The following is a 16,721-nucleotide window of genomic DNA, read 5'->3' on the forward strand; positions in this document are numbered from 1 at the left end:
AAATGGCGGTGTTGTAGTTCACTTCAGCTGGAGTAGTGTGAGAGGGATGGAATCGATCTCTGTAAGGAGTGGGAGAAGAATAAATGTAAATAAATGAAAGAGACTGAAAAGAAACAAGGTGTCGAACCTTTCAGAATAATTATTTATTGCCCTAAAGAGCTTGCATTAATTTTTTGTTATTATTACATGAAATTTAGTATTTAGTCAAGGTCGGGCACTGCCGCTAGACACTCACTAAAGCCCAGCCACTGGTGCCCTTATAACCTGCCGCATCCCCCGCTACTGATTCTCCACAGCTCTCTTTCAAGCACAAACGGTAAGGCCACCATTTACCCAAAACCTTACTTTTATATATTCTTATGCATCTAATAGTACAGGGGATCAGAACAAAGCATACAGCCAATCATCATGCTAGACTGGTTCAAGAGACTGTTTGGTCTCACCGAAGAAGCCAAACAACGGAGAGCCCAAAGGCGCCGCAGTCGGGCCCGAAGCAGGAGAACTCTAGCCCGAGAGAGAGAACTGCGACGGCAAAACCAAAGACAAGAGCTCAAGGGCGGGAAACAAAGAACGCCTTTCTTCTGGGGATCGCCGGGGACGTCTATTCCTTATCATCGGACGGCTTTTTTCAAGGACGCCTGATATCAGGATAGTCGTGTTGTTTGATTCCATGTTGTTAGTCCTGGGCATACAGCTCATGCTTCATTTTAATGCTCCAGTCAATGGTCCATTATTGCCAAAGGAGCAGTATGCATTCGATTGCAGTGTGCGAAATTGCAGGTCTCTTTTGCCATCTTCTGGATTGATTGTTTCTGCGCCCGATTTTTGTTCAAACCCGTAATCATTATGCCTCAAGCTGAATAAAACAGTTTCTTCCTTGTTCAAGGTCGCATAATTACAATTTATAAGGTGCACTACGGTATTGCTACCGGATCCCACGCAATGTTTTCCGTTACCATGATATCCCAAAGTAGAGGTCTCTCCCCCTCTTCTATCACCGCACATTTATCAAAATTAGCAGTCTTGACAGCTTCGTAGTATCCAGCTCCACTTCCCAAATATCTCAGTAACATCCAGTTCCGTGGATCCATGGAGCTCTCTAGATGAGTAACGTCGCACGGCTATAATAAGTATCCTAAAATCACACAACAACATGAGACACTTATCATCACCTAGTGCATCTCCAGCCTTAATCATATTATCCCGCATCTGCGGGAACTGAAGACATCAGCCATGATGGGGAACCCCGTCTGTAAGGACCTGGGGCTTAAGCTCTGGAAATATCTGTTCTCCCAAGTCAGACGGGACTACTGAACATCGTAACTGCCTCATTTGCAGATAATCAGAAAAGCCAGTAGTAAATTTTATTGGTAGTTAAATCGGACCCCCGGTATCTCTAAAAGACCAGGGAGAAAATCGGATAGACGGACATTATCCCAATTAAGCTGAAGTATATGCAGGACGCTTATTAATTTTGCTAGATTTTGGTATCCTGTAGCGAATCTTGGAAATATACTGGGGCTAAGCTTCTTCAGGAGACGAAATTGCTCCGACTGAACCCTGATGTTTTGGGACCAAAGTCAAGTATACACGATCACGTTTCTGGCAAAAGTCTAAATTTCAATTAGATTATTAAGTGGGGCTAGCGGCGGGAGCTAATGCAAGGTGCTTGCAATAAGGATCAGATAATCTAAAGCCCTACTTTATCCCTCCATACTTCTGTATACACAGAGAGTTTTCACCTTTCTAACAGCTGATTTAGATTTATCTCCTCTTCACAGGATGTCTTATTTAGATTAAACTATTGAACTTAGCACAGATATACCTTAACACCTTACAGGTCCGTCTTCGAAATAAATTAAATCCCAGAAAGTGAAACTGCAATCACTCATCCTCGTCGTAATCGTCAAATGGCCAATGACGCTGTATTTGTGCCGCGACTTCCTTGGAGTCTGCCAGTAGAATTGCATCTTCTCTGAATTTCTCGCTCATCCTCTTAGCCTCACTGTACCTCTCTGTAGGGACCCAGCCATCACTCGAGACCCCGAGACAATTTCGAGATTTCTCCATGTCGTCATCTGCAGATCGCTGCTCCTCCTCAAGCCGTAGGCACCCATCAATCTCTTCAGGGAAATAGTGAAGTGGACATACGACATCTGTCGAGCCACACAGCATTTGCCAGGTTTGAGTGGCACGAATAAGATCAGCTCTTAACGTGACACTGTCTCCCTCCCAAGGATCGCCCGCATGTTGAAATAGTTGTTGCTTCGGGACTACTTCGTCCTCTATATATGCGCTGAAATGGTCATCGTTGAATCTGGACGTGGCGGCAAAATAGTAATAATGGAGTTGGCGTCGTTGGAAAATCATCCTTGCGGCTTCTTGTTCGTTTTTCCCGAGTCGATCAAAGTCCGAAGGAAGCCGGGGCTTGATGAGGTTCTCGGATACCGCGTCGCCGTAGTTCTGAAAGTAGTTCGGGGGCCCGGCTTGAAGTAAAAGGGGAAGAATGGAGCAATGTTGCCAATCTATTAAGGGGACCACTTCAAATGAATCTGAAACCAGTATGTTGTTGGGTTGTAGATCAGGGTAGCGGAGCATCGGCCGATTGAGGAAGCTCTTTTTCTCTGGAGACAGATGGCGAGCAATTTGTAAATAATCCCGGAGATTTCTAACGTGGCTATCAGGATGGACCTTTTGGTACGCATATAGCTCTCTGTATAGTCGCTCAAAGGGAAACCGAGCCCGACCGAAATGGGAGAGCCATTCCAATTCCCGCTTCGCAACAGATTCTAAAGGTCACCAGTTTCTGAGACTATATCCAAGTTAGAGATGGAACGAAGCGTGGAACCCTGTCGACTTACGTGGTCCCCTTTCTATGGATAGGGAAGATCGCCCTTTCTGCCACCACATGTAATGTGCATCCGGCCCAACACAGAACCTTCCATTCCCTCCAGCTTGTGGTACCCCTATTCTTCGCATGCAAGGAGGAAGATCGTGCTCGTAGTAAATGCTCTCAAATCCAGGCAGTTGTATGGAAAACAGCAGTGCCTCGATCTTCACGATTTCGAATATCATCTTCAGTCGCTGTCTTTCTGTCATGGTATACCAAAGCTCCCCAAGTTCGTTTCCTGGAGCTTTCTCCATGATGATGTATTCGGAAGCAACAGGGTTCTGATCGGTAGCGGAATAGGCGAGGATACGCGGTACTGGAACGCCATGTAATCTCAAAAACTCCATTGTTGCCGCCTCACTCGCTGTCGCATAAATTCTGGGGTCGGTCGACGGATACAGAAGCCGTGCGACAACTCGAGTACTGTCTCGCATAGTAATTTCAAAGACACGGTTGAATCCTCCCTCAGCTAGCTTTCGAATACAGGATACATCCTGCTCCGGACGACCGATGGATGCAGCCGCAATGCGATTCAGCTGGGCGGCGTTGAAGAACGGTTGTCGCTCCGCAAGACGTAAAGTCTCGTTGTAACTTGAAGTTCCATTAATCTAGGCATGGAACTCATGGGTCTTAACGTACATCCATCGTCCAGAAGTATAATTGAACAGGTCGGAAGAGTCACTCATTGTAGAATAACTACTAGATGATCGTTGCTTCAACAGAACAGGGAGCAAACCGTGATTGAACGTCACTCGATATCGGCCGACGATCGTTCTTCCTCTTGTAAGTATCGAAGCCATTTCGAAGCATGAAAGAGAGAAGATCAGACCGTAAACGGGAGCTCATCGACGTTAATCTGCAGAGATGGCTTACATAAGTTAGGCAGGCCCCAGGTGCTTATCAACAAACATTCCATCCAACCGACACTAAGGGCTGCAGCCGTGCTTGTCAACGAGAGTTTCTAGACCGCGAATGTCTCAATAATGACCTGATGCAGGGTGTTTGATATATTCGAAGGTGAAGGATGCTATTCCATGGGGCTATCTTAATTTACCAACTACTATCTCTTCTGAATCATTGAAAGCACTGGGCCTTCTTCCCTATCGATACAACAGCGTTAATGTGGAGCTTTTGTTCCAGATTGGTCGACTCCTGACTACGTTCTAACCATAGAGACAGTAAATAAAATAACTCGTGCCTGTTCCTTAAAACTGTTCTTGATTTTGATCTCGAGGCATTACAACTCAGAATGCCTATCCTCTTCCTCTTTCAATGCAATACATGAAGGCAACTCAATGCAGTATTGGAAACCAGTCTCCATGCCAACTCTAGCAACCATGCTTGCTGCTCTTGCTAACATGAACAGCGGCTCGTCTTCATCCTGACTGTCGTGGGGGATAGCTGGATTATAGCGGTCTAGGATAGATAGATCGATGTCCGGTTGACCCTCCAAGACATCCTTGACGGCCTGGAACAAGCCAGGGTCGCGTGCATGGGAGCCAAGGAGAAGAAGGTAATCGACAGTCTCATTCCCAATCACTGTCCGCAGCAGGTCTCGAACTTCACGCCAGTATTTTACCGGATCGGTTTGGAGTAATTCATGTTCCGCTGCATGGCCACCATCCTCAACAAGCCGCAAGGGCCAGGGGAAATCTCTATCCCCATCCATCGGCGTGTTAAGTGTGATTCCGAGACTGGCAGGGTTGTAGCTGATTACAAGCATGGCGTCCAGGTCCGATTCGTATGTCCGTTCATGTCGCAAGGCGTGGGATGAAGCGACGTTGCCGCCGATACCTTCTAGACCTGCTAGGCGACACGCAAGCTCGAAGCGACTCTTGTATTTATGGCCGGTGTCAGCCTCGAAGTCAGGCCATGTAAGATACACGTCGTTATATTTTAATGGAGGGACCAGGGTGTCCAGGGCAGCAGACTTTATCTCAGACAGCAAAGCAGCTATAGTGTAGATCCAGTCGTCAGGTAACTCCTCGGTTCGTACTACTGGTGGGCTGATAAGCTGACGTAGTTTCTCTGAGATGAAGCGGTACCATTCCCTGGCTAGTCGCCAATTGATTTTCTGCTTCCTACGAGGAAGCCAGATTGTCTTCCTAGACGCTTACCATCAGCAAATCTCCAGCAACAGCAGAAGACATTCCCACATTGACGACTCCATCCCATTTCGGACGTTTTGCGCATCATCCGCGATTATTCTCATTGCTGACAGGTACTCCTGCGTGCCATCTACCTTGATAAGATCCCGAGTGGTGCCGTTCTTGAAGTGGATCGCAGCAATTCTGGGCGGGGCAACACTTTAGCACTATGAGGAACTATGAATGGGTAAGGAGGGACGCTTACCCATATGCCATAGTGAGGTCGATTCCCACGCCTAGCAGGTCAAGTCTTAGCCTTTGTTCAACTTGTTTGATGAGTAAAAAATACCAGGAGCATTGCGCAGTTCTGGAGGTCTACACTCCTGGCAAACACTCAAGCCAGATGTCGCGGACAGAAGAAGTGCGACAATCACTGCTATCCATGGTATTGATTGTAAGGGAGGCTGATTGATAGTCATAATAATGAAAGCAGACGGAAGACTGGTTTATTTGCCAACCTGATAGATTGTTGGAAGATCTGAAATATAGTTGAAATCCGAGGAAAACTAGGCAGATGCGATATCACCCTTCTGTCATCACATGGGAGGTCTAGGACCCTTGCTAGGTCAGCTGAAACAATCTACCTCCGCCAGCCATATTTACAGACGCTCTTTAGTATCTTGAGAATCTACGGCTATAAAGTTACATAGCATTATAGAGGACGAAAACTGGCGAGCGAATTATTCTATATAAATAAAAGGGTGAGTACGAATTCGGACACCATTCCGTATCCGAAGGCCGCAGACCCTTGAATACCATTATACCACCATTTTCTGATAGTGGGCCGCTGAACCAAGTCATCATTACCCCATATATCCTCATTACCGGTACTTATACTGAACGTATGACGCTGCCGTTTCAGAGGCAGATGAGGTTTGGGGTTTGATGCGATGAATATGTGGCTTAAGTATGCTGACAAGAGGGAAACCCTGTTTACCATATCATATGGTTGTATGCACCTGCTCAATGCTCTTGACACACCTGTCATCCTAGATCTTGCAAGTACTCATGCAGTCTTTGCCGCCGGTTTACTGCGATTATGAGCCATATGAGCACTAACTAAATGGCCCGCCGCCAAAGCAGCACACGTGCTCAATTCGCCTGCCAGCACGGCCGATGCGACAATGCGGGCCAGCTGGCGGGCATTATCTCCAGGGTTGGTTGCATGGGCACCTCGAACACCCAGCAGATCGAGCATAGCGGCTTGCGCTTCAAGGATGGTTCCCCCGCCGATTGTTCCTACTTCAATGCACGGCATTGATACTGAGATGTGGAGGTTATTGTTGACACTAGATAAACCCATTAGTCAGGCCAGGATGCAGTGCAATGAGGTCTCATACTTCTTCATGATAGTGATGCAGCTGCTGCTTTCGACATTCTGCGCTGGGTCTTGCCCTGTAGCTAGAAATACCGCCGCTACCAGGTTTGATGCATGGGCGTTGAAGCCGCCAATAGAGCCAGCCATGGCGCTGCCGACCAGGTTCTTTGCTGTGTTGAGTTCGACAAGTGCGTTCACGTCGGTCTTGAGCACGGAGCGCACCGTATCCCCCGGTATCAAAGCCTCAGCGACAACTGACTTGCCCCGTCCATCTGTCCAGTTGATCGCGGCTGATTTCTTGTCAACGCAGTAGTTGCCTGTCACTGAAATAGTAGCCATGTCAGAAAATCCGTGCTCTTTCATGACTTCAAGGGCTTTTTCAACTCCTTTTGAAATCATGTTCATCCCCATTGCGTCCCCAGTCGTCGATTTGAATCGGACATAGAGGTAGGTGCCGGCTTGCGCGGATTTCAAGCCTTGCAGGCGAGCAAATCGACTGGTAGAGTTGAACGCCGTAGTCAGGATCTTCTTTCCTTCGTCCGAATCAATCCATTGCTTGGCTTCTGCTGCGCGAGATAGGGATGGGAATGCTAGGCAGGGCCCCCGAGTCATGCCGTCAGCATTGATGACGGTCACAGCACCACTCCCAGCATTAATCGCTTTGCAGCCGCGACTCGCGCTGGCTACAAGTACTCCCTCAGTAGTCGCCATTGGAATGAAATAGTTCTGACCATCTATTACGAGGGGTCCAGCCACACCCACTGGCAGTGGCAGATATCCAATGACATTCTCACAGCAGGCTCCATGGACTACGGTATAGTCATAGTTCTGATAGGGAGCCTTTGAATCCTCTAGGCCACTTGCCACATCAAGAGTGGACGGGGTACGAGACACCACGGCGCGGCGGATCTTGACAGCTCGGGTAAAGGCTTCCAGGCGGCTCATCATGGGATGGCGTTCCATCGTCTTCTCCAGGGCATAACCAGGAATTTTGCCGCGGAGGCATAGCTCGACTATTTCCTCGTCTTCCAATAGCGATGCTCGTCCTCCTTGTAGCATGGAGTCTATTTGTTCGCGTTTTCGCGTGTTTATCAGCTCGCTAGACCCTGATATGGTCTTTTCAGACCCTTTGGAAGAGTCTTTTGACTGGCTCGCGGTTGCAGAAGAGCTGTCTGGGGTTACCTCATGCTCGCATAGATTCCAGCGAGCTGCCTTCATTAAATAACTGTTCAGTACCAGGCTCAGGAACAACGCAGCAATTACCCACTTGCTGATGGCTGGATCTTCTATCCATGCCAGCACACCCCCAAGAGTACGGCCGCGTAGTGTATCGAAGAGCGGACCAGCAAAATCATCCCCACAGGGCTCAGCCTGCGACTGCAGGACGTATTTGATCGGCGGCAACACTGTAACGCGCGTTTCAATGTTACTCGCACGGGAAGCCACGTATATATCGTCCAGACCATTGCCTGCGACTCGGAAAGGGTTGATTGGGGTAGGCATCAGAATGTTAGAAAGGCTCGAGAGGTACGGCATCCAGTCAAAAACCCTGACATTGCCGTAAGACAGGGACGACAGTTGAAGCACATTGAAAAGCACGAAGCCACCAACCATGAGAAATTTAAACCGAGATACATTTGCAGCTTTGACCTGGCAGCCAAAGATACGGGAGTCAAAATCCTGGTTACCAGTGGTCATACCATCGTCTTCCACGGTCCTACGCGGCTTGACATGCTCCCGGATGCGCGTGACTTCCAGTTTCACACATAGCACACTGACGTAGAAGGTAAATAGGAGCAGGCAGTCAAAAACGAGGATCCACGCCGCAAGAAAGCAGAACTGAGGCAGAGGCCCTTGTACCCTCGAGGCTGCACCTGCCGCCAGGATAGCAATTTCAATAGCGTAGTCACGCACGAGACGCCATCCCTCGCGCTTGATGGCCACCTCAATTGCTTCGGGTATGGACCGCCGTGCCAACGGTTTTGCAGGAGTGTGGGACTCGGTCGCAACATGCAGTACGGCCCTCGTTAAACGGATGGGTTTCTCGAACCCCACAATGACTACCAGAATTGGCAGGCATTCTGAAAGAAGGATCATGGAGCTAGGTACACCACAGCTAGCAGTGACCTTTAGTCCGAAGAACAGGGAAAAGAAGCCAGAGAGCAGCACCGAGGAGGCCAACCAGAAACGGGACCCGAGTCGGCGCATCGATATGAAGAGTGACAGGAAAGTAAGGTACATCGTCAGGTATGCAAACAACATGATGATGATATCGACAATTTGCGCGTGCTGACTTCGTTAGCGGCCTATGATCGGACAGCATGACAATCCTAGACGGATTAGAAGCAGACCTACCTTGATCAAATCGGCAAAGGAGGCCAAGAAGTCTATCAGCCAGAGCCTGAGCTTCCCGCCAGAATTGTCTTTTCTGGCGTTTTTCACGGTCCAAATTTGCGACGAATGCCCACCCTGTGACTTCGGAAAGCTTTTAGCTTTGCGCAGAGCCTCCTCCAGGTAGTTATATGGCACAGAAAGAGTAATTGAAGCTTCGCTCAAGATGGAGGATAAAACACTAGGCGTTCGAGAGACGGGTTGTGCAGCGGTCAAGTCCGAAATAACACTCTCCTGGACGGCAGACATTTCTGGGTTGTTTTCACCTGTGGGAAACATGAGCGTAATCAAAGCCAAGTGTGATGCAACCTAGCTTGCCAGAAAAGATGAAGTCAGTGGATTGCTCATTGGTTTGAAGAAGAAAACAGTCTCACCTCCTGGTCGCTCATCGAGTCATCCTCCGTCTTCCATCGCCAGGCGGTCGCCTCTCCGAGACGAAGGCTACGGCTCCTCTGAAGAAAGTCTGTAACATCTTGCTGGCTGAATTGACTCTCTGAAGGCGCCGTAACACTGACATTGTGTATACTCCCTTCCAGCAGACTCGTGTAGGTCATAGTCGCTAGTAGAGCGGTAAGGACCAAGGTGTAGATTGGTTGCTTACACGCCTGTCTAGCCACTGTGCCCAACACGCTCGTTCCCTGTCKGTGTAGCCAGCCAGGAGTATCAGACTCCTTTCTGTTTGCAGCAGCCATGGCCGGTGTGCCCATGGTCTGAGAAATGAATTCAATGATGAGGATGTTGCGGGTGGGTCAATTGTGAATTCGTAGTCAGCACTGCAGTCGACAAGATTAGCAGGATCCTTTCGACGATGAGGAATGGATGGAGAGTTGGAGACTGTTACTTACTAATTTCCTTCGTCTAGTTGCGAGGAGAGAGAGAAAATAGGAGAGCATCCACCGACAAGTACTTAATGGCATTGGCGACCCCTGCTAGCTCCAAACTGCGACTTGTCCATTGTTCTTTGGGGTTATCTATTATTCTACCTCTCGAACAAAGAAGTAATATATGTGGAGTATGTCTGGTCTATCTGTGGGGCCCAGCCTCCAATCATGAGCCGTTCATGAATCCACCAGTGCCTGTACAGAGGATGGTGGAGAGCCGTTAGTTGGGGGAAGGAGGCTTAGCAACCTGAGGTCCTATCAGGTACGGAATACCGGAAGGCAACAATATTATCTATATCCCTGGATACTAACCTCATAATTCATCTAGTTAACGTTCTACTGTGACAGACTTTGCTGGTGTCAGTACTTATGATTGCTGAACAATAACATCAGTAACCCTTAAGAATTAGGGTTTAGGGTAAGGTTCCAGGTTCTCTTGCTAACGGTAACCACTTCCAGTCCAGCCTACATAAGCGTACCTAGTATGGAGCTTGTATGAGCCAAGTCTAACCAAGGGGCATAGGACTCGCCGAGAGAGCTTCAGAGGACTTCTCAGTTGACATAAGTGATGAGCAGTGGAAGATAGACGGTCAATTTCATACGTGGCAGAAGAGAAACCTCGAATCTTACAGTCTAACCATGGTCTTATCAATAGATACTGCAGTACTCGATAGTTCGTACAGACTATGGGACTACCTTATGTACAGGAAAACAAATATGAAGAGATGCAAGACCGCGTCGGTTCACCTCATGCCCTGGCTTGAAGCTGAGTGGTTCTTTTGACCAGGATCAATGATGCTTCCTTTTTGGCTTTGTTTTTACTCCATTCACGGCTTTATACACTATGGCACATCACAAGAAGCTGTTACTGTGGCATTTCTAAGAAAAGGGGGCATTCGAATAGGTAGTTAAGCTTAAGAATACTGTAGAGTATAATGTAACATGATAGAGGATACAGCCTCAACATTTGCTTAGTTTTCTCAGTGCATACATTAGCAAAGCCATATCAATACACTTTCTGATATTCCCTCTAGGACATATGTGTAAGATATACCTAATATTCACTAAATCCCTAATTCAACCATTCTCCAGCATGAAGTGAATGATGACCCTTGAGACTTGTCTTATGCGTAGACTTTCTCCATCTCCCTGCTCCTTCTTGTGAGTCTACCACAAGACCCATCTCATGATAGACAATCTAGTTCGGCGTATGAGAAAGCCACTCCATGGTTCTCGATGACATGTCAGCAAGGAACCTCACCACATATACAGCTACTCAAGCTAATAACAGAGATGAGGCAAAACTGGCGAGCCGAAAGAGAAGAGACTCGATTCGCAACGCCCGTCAGGTGCTCTTCTCCTACAGACTCATGGACTGGTTGTCGACCCCTTTCAGAGTTGTGTGATCGCTCCGGCCTATAAGGGCAGGGCTCTCCATCTTGCTCTATATGTAAAGATTCTCGCTGCTCGCTTCGCCTGCTCCAAGCTTCCGGTCATTGGGACTAGCAGCTCGACGATTCGCCCAAGCTGATGCATTTGGTCCGATGCCTACGACAATGACTATTACTACAGTCAGTCATCTCCATGTTATTTCCCTGCGCAGAAAATACAATCATACTTGCGCCCCAGATTCTTGCTTTCAATCTGTCTTCCCTAGGTAATGGGCTAGTTTCAAGCAACCTTCATGACAGCCGCCACACATATGAAACTGTCCGACGTGCAGGTCTCTGACCTGGTTATCAACAAAGTCAAGCACGCGGACAAAAACAAGAACTGGCTCCTCGACTTCGGGGCAAGAGGCGAAATTAGGTCCGACAGAACACTGACCAGCGCAACCGTACACTCAGACGGGGATCGAAGCTATGCTACCTCATCTTTGCTGAATACTACATCCTCTGTGGATCACCATGCGCGCCACTGAAACAGGTGTAGCCGGGACTTGGACGAATGGCATTTGACCAAGCAAGAAAAGGCTTCGAGTATCCTTTGGGTTGATAGAGGTTCCTATATTTGCCCAACGACAAAGGCTCATAAACTCATAAGTTTCCCGACATCACATACGGACCACAGTGAGACGGCCCCGTTGACTGTGGAGATTTGACATTCGGAATGAAGAGCTGGATACCTACGCCATGAAGACTTATAAGAATTTTCCAGCCACTTTGAGCACTTCACCTAATACAGTCCAGTCAGGTTTCAATCGGTGAACGCGCGGAAATCTCCCTCTGCCAGATCCGGAGTTTCTAGATGCCATTACAGGGTGGCCGAGATCCTCAATGTTGCGAGTCTAGTAGAATGATCTGTGAGTTATGTTGCTAGCCCATCTGGGTAGTGCTAGAAAACAGCTTACTGTCTTTCAAAGCTGGCGATCAGGAAATTCACATCTAGCCTTCTTTCGAATCTCTGGCCAATTATGATATGCAGTATCCAAACACCATTTTTGATCCATCAAACTGTGACCAGATTGACACAGATGACAATGGAAAGCGTCTCTCTCCTCCACAGACATCGATACAATGGTGCAGCTCTCAGGTCATCTGAACTACGCTGAACGATGCCATGGCTGCGGTAGGCCAGAGCTTTGCTTCAATGTTGGCAAAGACGGTTCAAGCTCCTGACATTGAGGACGCAGCCCCGGTCATGGTTGACGAATCTGTTTACTTATCTTTTAATGCTCATCATGATAGAACGTTCGTCTGACCCCGCTTCGCCATGACAGTCATGGTAATCTACCTTAAGCTCCTTTTCCTTGTGGCACGGATCCGTGCCTGACCAGTCATTGATAACTGGAGAGAAGTTGGTCGACATTCAGCCACCCAAAGCAATTGAGATGGCTCCGGAATGGGATCTTACGAAGACGCAATCCACGGTACCCCAGTGATTGCTTGAGTCCTCGATTATGACTAATGAAACACGGCCACTTGCCCGAAGACTTTCCAAACGAGCAGATCCGGGTCCACTCGACTGAAGTGGGATGCCTCGGCTCCAACAACGTGAGGCGAGATATCTTCTAGGCAATCATTATCACGTCGTTGCCAGCTAACGACGAAAGAAGCATATCTTCCCGATTCGCCAAGGATAACCAGCCAGGAAGTCACTCAACACGACTGAACTCGACGGCTGTTGATTTGGCGCGTCAATTAGACCCGGGGCCAGTCCTGTGGATATCCAGGGCTGCCACTAGACTTGGATGTCCTGCGATCTATAGCTGGAGCAGAGATGGGAAGGATGGGATATGTCCCAGCGTAACTGGAAGCCCGCTGTCAGCAAGCTCTAATACTTCCGTCATCGAATATCCCAACACTGATCCAAATCTCTTTAATCCAAGCCGCACTATTGCTGGACCGCAGGATCAAACTGCAGAAAAACCGAAGTCCTCCCGTAGCGCGAATAGGGTTATAATAGCGGTTTGCCAAGGGGCACGACTCTCCTGGAGAGCATGGCATGGGAACAAACGAGGGAAAGGCTGGCAGCACCAGACCTGACGGTGAGCATAATCCAAGGAACCTGAACCCGGCATAGGAGAGACAATTGCAGAGGACCCCGGAAAATGATTGTTCAGACAGCGAGTCAACTATGGGATGGGTTGGATTTGGATACTGACGATAGTCTGTACACTACAACCCTCCTAGTTTTATAGTAGAACTTGACAATCAGTCAATGAGTTCAATGAATAGATCCCTGGTTCCAGGGAGACAATTTGAGTTATTATGACGTGGACAAGGGTGTTAAAGTACTGTACAGCTGGCTGGCCTGGCAGTTGTTTACTAGATTGGGATGGTAGGGTCGAGTCTGCTTGACGATATGACTAATGGGTCTGACTTCAGTCAATACATGAGGGATCCATTCAGAATTCGAAAATAAAGTTCAAAATATTAGTATTATTTCAACTAGAAGATATCTGATATCTTTATGTGCGCCGCCTGATGCATTTTGACAAGCGGTAAAAGTAACCCATGATACAATCCCAGCAATTAACCACGTAAAGAAGAAAACGTGCCCGTTTCTTGTTTCATAAAAGATACATTGCTCTATTTAACGACTGGCCACTAGGAATCGGACTTGCGCGAGAAATGAGAGGGTATTCAGCAAAAGCAGCGGACCAGTTGTAGATCCGTTTACAGGAAGGCAGCCAGCGCGGCACCAGCCATGACGGACAGTCCGAGAGAGCCGGTCGCCATGGGCATGGCAGCGTTGGAGGTCGAGCTGCTGGAGCTGGACTTGGTGGAGGAGGCGCTGGACTTGCCGGTGGAGGTGGACTCGGTTGTGGTCGCGGTGGCAGTTTCGGTCGAGGGGGTCTTGGTAGAGCTCTTGACGCCGCTGCTAGAAGGGACGGTGGAGAAGGAAGAGGGGAGGCCGCTGGATCCAACGACGGTGGAGGCAGTTGGGATCACGGGCTGCGAAGTGGTGGAGCTGGTGGCAGTAGTGGTGGCAGTATCGGTGGCAGTAGCGGTGGCAGTAGAGGTAGCAGCGGTAGCGCTAACCTCAGGACCGATGACAGTGACACCTGTGGTCTGAGCTCCCTGTAGGATGTCAGTATGGTCTGAAGCGCAAGTCCGAATGGAAGAAGCGTGACATACCACAACGCCAGAAGACTGAGCGGCAGCAAGGGCCGACAGGGCAAGAACGACGATGGAAGAACGCATCTTGTAGAGTTTGATAGATGACCCGAAGCGAATGTACTTTATCGAAGATTGTGGCTGGTAGAGTTGTGTATGGGTAACGAGCGTGGTAGATGAGAAGTTGAGTTTCAGGTACAAGCGAAGACCCCAGGTACCTCAGGTGCGCAGGAGCATTTAAATAGGCACATGAGACCAGGCTGCCAGGCGAGCCACCCAGCAGGGATCATAACAATAGAAACAGTTAGCCACTGCCAGTTGCCATCTCCCATCAGCCCTGTCTGAGATTCACAGACTCATAGTAATATTAATGGCCACAGGGTCGGTAGGACCCACCAGACTAGGAGGGCCACCGCATCTCGATCCGCTTCTGGCATCTTCTCGACCAGTCAGTAGGCCCGTAGGGCGCGGGAAGGAGAGACACTACCTAAGCTCGAGAGCCTAGACTAAGCCCTGCATTGCGAAATAGGTAGGTTCGAATAAGAGCTGATTTGCTGTGGCCAAGTCCTTTGATGGGATGGAAAAAGGACGGAGTGGCTGTAAAAGGATTGCGTATGCTGCTGCTATCTTTGGCACTGCTGGCGCCCATCAGCCAATAAGACTGCAACAGTGCAGATCCCTGAATGAGACAGGTCTTTGTTGACCCGGACTGTCTGACTCTGATCCATTCGTTGTGAGTATTATTTCCTTATTCTCTTGGCTTGTCCCTTGCTCGAATATTTATCACATCGTCATCTATCTAATTACCTCTATTTATCTCTATTTATGATGTGTGCTCAGATATTATTATTCGATCGACAACACCACCAAGACCATCTGCCTGCCACACACCCTCTCTCTGCAGTCACTCTGCTAAATCAGACGTAGTTTCTACTTTATCATCTCATGAAATTGTTGATGCAGATGTCCGAAACCGAGGGACGGCAAACCAAACAAGAATAGAAGCAACAGAGGTCTTCGCCGCATACGGAGTCCTCTGCATACAGTCCAAGCCGACGCCACAATCGGGCTGACTGAACTTTGCAGTGGTGAGATGCGAACCGTGTGACATGAGCTGACCAACAGCACCTATGTATTATTGCTCATATGAAGGCGTTGATGAGTTCGTGGTGAGGCTCGTGGCCTTAGTCCACGTATGAGTGTACGCGGTCTAGCCACCCGCTGAAATTGACGCCAGATGCTATGCAAATAGCATCATTGCTTAGGTGGAATAAAGTTAATTGATATTTTGATCAGAAGTGCGGTTAATGATTTTTATCTCACAAGAAAAGAAGTTAGCAGAATCTGCAAGTCTCTGTGGACGTGCGTGTACGAAGTACGTATGCCTGCATCAGCTTGGCAACATTATGTCCAGGTGGAGTCGGCGTATGTGTGAGCATCGAATCAGATATAATACCAGAGACACTACAGAAAAGCGACTATTTTCTACGGGTAGAGTCTTGCTCATTTGCTGTTGGTATTTCTGAGAACTGACAAGCCAAGGTATCCTAGTCTTCCAGCTCACATCCAAGGGCAGCTTCAATCAATTAACACTAACACAATATTACCTGATGCAAGGGAAGTTAAAAGGATGGAGCCACTTCCCATCTTCCATGTCACAGACACAGCCCTTGTTCATTCGACCCTTCAGTCCGAACCTTGAAATCTCAAGTCAATGGAAGAACCCGGTCCAGTCAGGAGATATTACATTTACAGTCCCTTTATACCTACCTTAGCTGTCGCAGAGTGGTATGACAGTAAAACTAGCCGTCTGGTAAGTTTGTGGGTGGGACTAGACTAGATCCAACGTTTCTGGGGAAGATTACTGTCACCCCACCCATAAACAATAATGAAAGTACTCCATACCTACAGTCCGTAGACAGACAGAAATTTGATCATCACAATGATCAAGCATTCTGTGGTAATTGATTGACACTAAGATAGCTTGAATCAAGGTCACTTTTATGACAGAATATTCAATTTTAGCAGTTGCAGGCCTGCAGCTGTGGGTCTGGATTCTGCCAAATGCCAATCGCCTAATCTGGAACATTCTTGCTGGACAGCAGGTTTCAGCCTTTGTCTGCAACGGTCAGGACGGGATATTTCCCTTCATCCCTTTCCTGCTGTGCAAGGTCTGGACTCTGGCCACTCCATTGGCCAGGTTCCGACTCACCTCGATGGCCTGGAACTAGGTCTTTAGGTGTGGATTGTGACCATCCCATGTGCGCCCCGCGTGGGTTCGAAGCATGTTTGTTGAACAGTTGAGATGCAGGTCCTGCTCGTCGATTTTTTGGTGCTTATATGTGAGGAAAGCTATCTTGCTAATCATTATGTCTATACTGGTTTAGCTGGATTATGATGTGCTCACAATTTCTGGCTCAGACCTTAGTATTAGCTATCAAAGCCAGGAAAGGAGCAAGGGCTTACATATCAGAGCATCATCGTGGCGTCCTCTCCCCTCAGTATGTCAAGCAGGCATTATACAATGGATACACC

At 48.3% G+C, this 16,721-nt stretch overlaps 4 protein-coding genes across 4 annotated transcripts; all 4 read right to left on the reverse strand.

Moving 5' to 3' along the window:
- Positions 1-1,884: 1,884 nt before the first annotated feature.
- Positions 1,885-3,535, reverse strand: Asppvi_002737 (phosphotransferase enzyme; the record flags this gene model as incomplete). The annotated part of the gene is made up of 3 exons (XM_043298718.1): positions 1,885-2,789; positions 2,862-3,498; positions 3,530-3,535. 3 exons carry the CDS (start codon positions 3,533-3,535, stop codon positions 1,885-1,887), a joined length of 1,548 nt encoding a protein of 515 aa, XP_043154653.1.
- Positions 3,536-4,127: 592 nt separating this feature from the next.
- On the reverse strand, positions 4,128-5,253 carry Asppvi_002738 (uncharacterized protein; the record flags this gene model as incomplete). The annotated part of the gene is made up of 3 exons (XM_043298719.1): positions 4,128-4,995; positions 5,047-5,181; positions 5,243-5,253. The coding sequence occupies 3 exons, from the start codon at positions 5,251-5,253 to the stop codon at positions 4,128-4,130; spliced, it is 1,014 nt and encodes a 337-aa protein (XP_043154654.1).
- A 790-nt stretch (positions 5,254-6,043) lies between these two features.
- hmg2 (HMG-CoA reductase) lies at positions 6,044-9,453 on the reverse strand (the record flags this gene model as incomplete). The annotated part of the gene is made up of 4 exons (XM_043298720.1): positions 6,044-6,326; positions 6,378-8,644; positions 8,711-9,055; positions 9,121-9,453. The coding sequence occupies 4 exons, from the start codon at positions 9,451-9,453 to the stop codon at positions 6,044-6,046; spliced, it is 3,228 nt and encodes a 1,075-aa protein (XP_043154655.1).
- A 4,292-nt stretch (positions 9,454-13,745) lies between these two features.
- Positions 13,746-14,273, reverse strand: Asppvi_002740 (putative GPI anchored protein; the record flags this gene model as incomplete). Its single annotated transcript, XM_043298721.1, has 2 exons — positions 13,746-14,150; positions 14,208-14,273. The coding sequence occupies 2 exons, from the start codon at positions 14,271-14,273 to the stop codon at positions 13,746-13,748; spliced, it is 471 nt and encodes a 156-aa protein (XP_043154656.1).
- Between the last annotated feature and the right edge of the window lie 2,448 nt (positions 14,274-16,721).

This window comes from Aspergillus pseudoviridinutans, assembly GCF_018340605.1.
Source record: "Aspergillus pseudoviridinutans IFM 55266 DNA, scaffold_2, whole genome shotgun sequence".
Classification (NCBI taxonomy): domain Eukaryota; kingdom Fungi; phylum Ascomycota; class Eurotiomycetes; order Eurotiales; family Aspergillaceae; genus Aspergillus; species Aspergillus pseudoviridinutans.